The sequence below is a fragment of the Antechinus flavipes genome, chromosome 1 (genome assembly GCF_016432865.1).
Source record: "Antechinus flavipes isolate AdamAnt ecotype Samford, QLD, Australia chromosome 1, AdamAnt_v2, whole genome shotgun sequence".
Classification (NCBI taxonomy): Eukaryota; Metazoa; Chordata; class Mammalia; order Dasyuromorphia; family Dasyuridae; genus Antechinus; species Antechinus flavipes.
Window position 1 is genome coordinate 287,441,206 of NC_067398.1, and position 2,201 is coordinate 287,443,406.

Below are 2,201 nucleotides of genomic sequence, written 5' to 3' on the forward strand. Positions count from 1 at the left end.
GAAGTAATATATAATATTTTTAATCCTATTATCTCCTTCTAGAATTTTAAAAAGCATGTGGAAAACTGACTATAGTATGACACTCAATACATTGGGAAACTGGTGATAAAAGTAGCCAATTCAAAATGTACAGTAATAACATGAAAAACCAGTCAAGTTGAAAATATGACTTGTGCCCCCAGTCTAACAAATAATAAAAGACAATGAATTTGTAAGAAAAAAAGAATTAAAATCTGAATAACTGACTTGTTTAAAATCACTTCATTAAGAATCCTGCTATTCAGCCCTATTTGTATAGAAACTGGAAAATGAATGGATGCCCATCAATTGGAGAATGGCTGGGTAAATTGTGGTATATGAATGTTATGGGGATTTGCTGTGTTGGCAGAGACCCGTAACCTGTCTGCAGTCAACAGCACCCTCCCATCTTCACTCGTTGGAGCAACCATGCGTGAATGTATCTCCATCCATGTCGGCCAGGCTGGAGTGCAGATGGGCAATGCCTGCTGGGAATTATACTGCTTGGAACATGGTATCCAACCCAATGGTACCATGTCCAGTGACAGGACTCTGGAGGGTGGTGATGACTCCTTCAATACCTTCTTCAGTGAGACTGGAGCTGGCAAGCATGTCCCCAGAGCAGTCTTTGTAGACTTGGAGCCTGCTGTGATAGATGAGGTCCGGACCAGCATCTATAAACAGCTATTTCATCCTGAACAGCTGATCTCTGGCAAGGAAGATGCTGCCAATAACTATGCCCGGGGTCATTATACTGTTGGAAAGGAAATAATTGATCTTGTATTGGAGCGTATCCGAAAACTGTCGGACCAATGCACTGGACTGCAGGGATTCCTGATCTTCCACAGCTTTGGGGGCGGTACAGGTTCAGGCTTCACCTCTCTGCTGATGGAGAGACTCTCTGTGGACTATGGCAAGAAGTCCAAGCTGGAGTTTGCCATCTACCCAGCCCCACAGGTGTCCACGGCTGTCGTGGAGCCTTATAACTCCATTTTAACCACTCACACCACGCTGGAGCACTCGGACTGTGCCTTCATGGTGGACAACGAAGCCATCTATGACATCTGCCGCCGGAACCTGGACATCGAGCGCCCCACCTACACCAACCTCAACCGGCTCATCGGCCAGATCGTCTCCTCCATCACTGCCTCCCTGCGCTTTGATGGCGCCCTCAATGTGGACCTCACGGAGTTCCAGACCAACCTGGTGCCCTACCCTCGCATCCACTTCCCGCTCGTCACCTACTCGCCCATAGTCTCTGCTGAGAAGGCCTACCACGAGCAGCTGTCCGTCGCCGAGATCTCCAATGCCTGCTTTGACCCCTCCAACCAGATGGTCAAGTGTGACCCGCGGCACGGCAAGTACATGGCCTGTTGCATGCTGTACCGAGGGGACGTCGTGCCCAAGGATGTCAATGCCGCCATTGCCACCATCAAGACCAAGAGGACCATCCAGTTTGTAGACTGGTGTCCCACTGGCTTCAAGGTTGGTATCAACTACCAGCCCCCGACGGTGGTACCTGGTGGAGACCTGGCTAAAGTGCAGCGGGCAGTGTGCATGCTCAGTAACACTATGGCCATTGCCGAAGCATGGGCCCGTCTGGATCACAAGTTTGACCTCATGTACGCCAAGCAGGCATTTGTGCACTGGTACGTGGGCGAAGGCATGGAGGAAGGCGAGTACTCCGAGGCTCGGGAAGACCTGGCTGCCCTGGAGAAGGATTATGAGGAAGTGGGCACAGACTCTATAGAGGGTGAAGATGAAAGCGAGGAGTTCTAGAAGGCATCCAGAATCCAAACTCGTCTCAGTGTTCATATCCTTCTCTTCTCGCACACTCCCCAAAATAAAATCTTTCTTACTAGCAATAAATGTGGACTTTCGTGCATGTGTGTGTTCATACATGTGTGCACGGATCACCACTGAAGCTTAAAAAAAAAAAAAAAAGAATGTTATGGAATATTATTGTTCTGTAAGAAATGACCAGCAGGATGAATACAGAGAGGACTGGCGAGACTTACATGAACTGATGCTAAGTGAAATGAGCAGAACCAGGAGATCATTATACACTTCGACAACGATATTGTATGAGGACATATTTTGATGGAAGTGGATTTCTTTGACAAAGAGACCTAACTAAGTTTCAATTGATAAATGACGGACAAAAGCAGCTACACCCAAAGAAT

At 47.6% G+C, this 2,201-nt stretch overlaps 1 protein-coding gene across 1 annotated transcript; it reads left to right on the plus strand.

The window, feature by feature from the left end:
* Positions 1-381: 381 nt before the first annotated feature.
* On the plus strand, positions 382-1,887 carry LOC127538419 (tubulin alpha-8 chain-like). Its single transcript, XM_051962190.1, has one exon. The coding sequence runs from the start codon at positions 448-450 to the stop codon at positions 1,795-1,797; it is 1,350 nt and encodes a 449-aa protein (XP_051818150.1). The 5' UTR covers positions 382-447; the 3' UTR covers positions 1,798-1,887.
* The last annotated feature ends 314 nt before the right edge of the window (positions 1,888-2,201 follow it).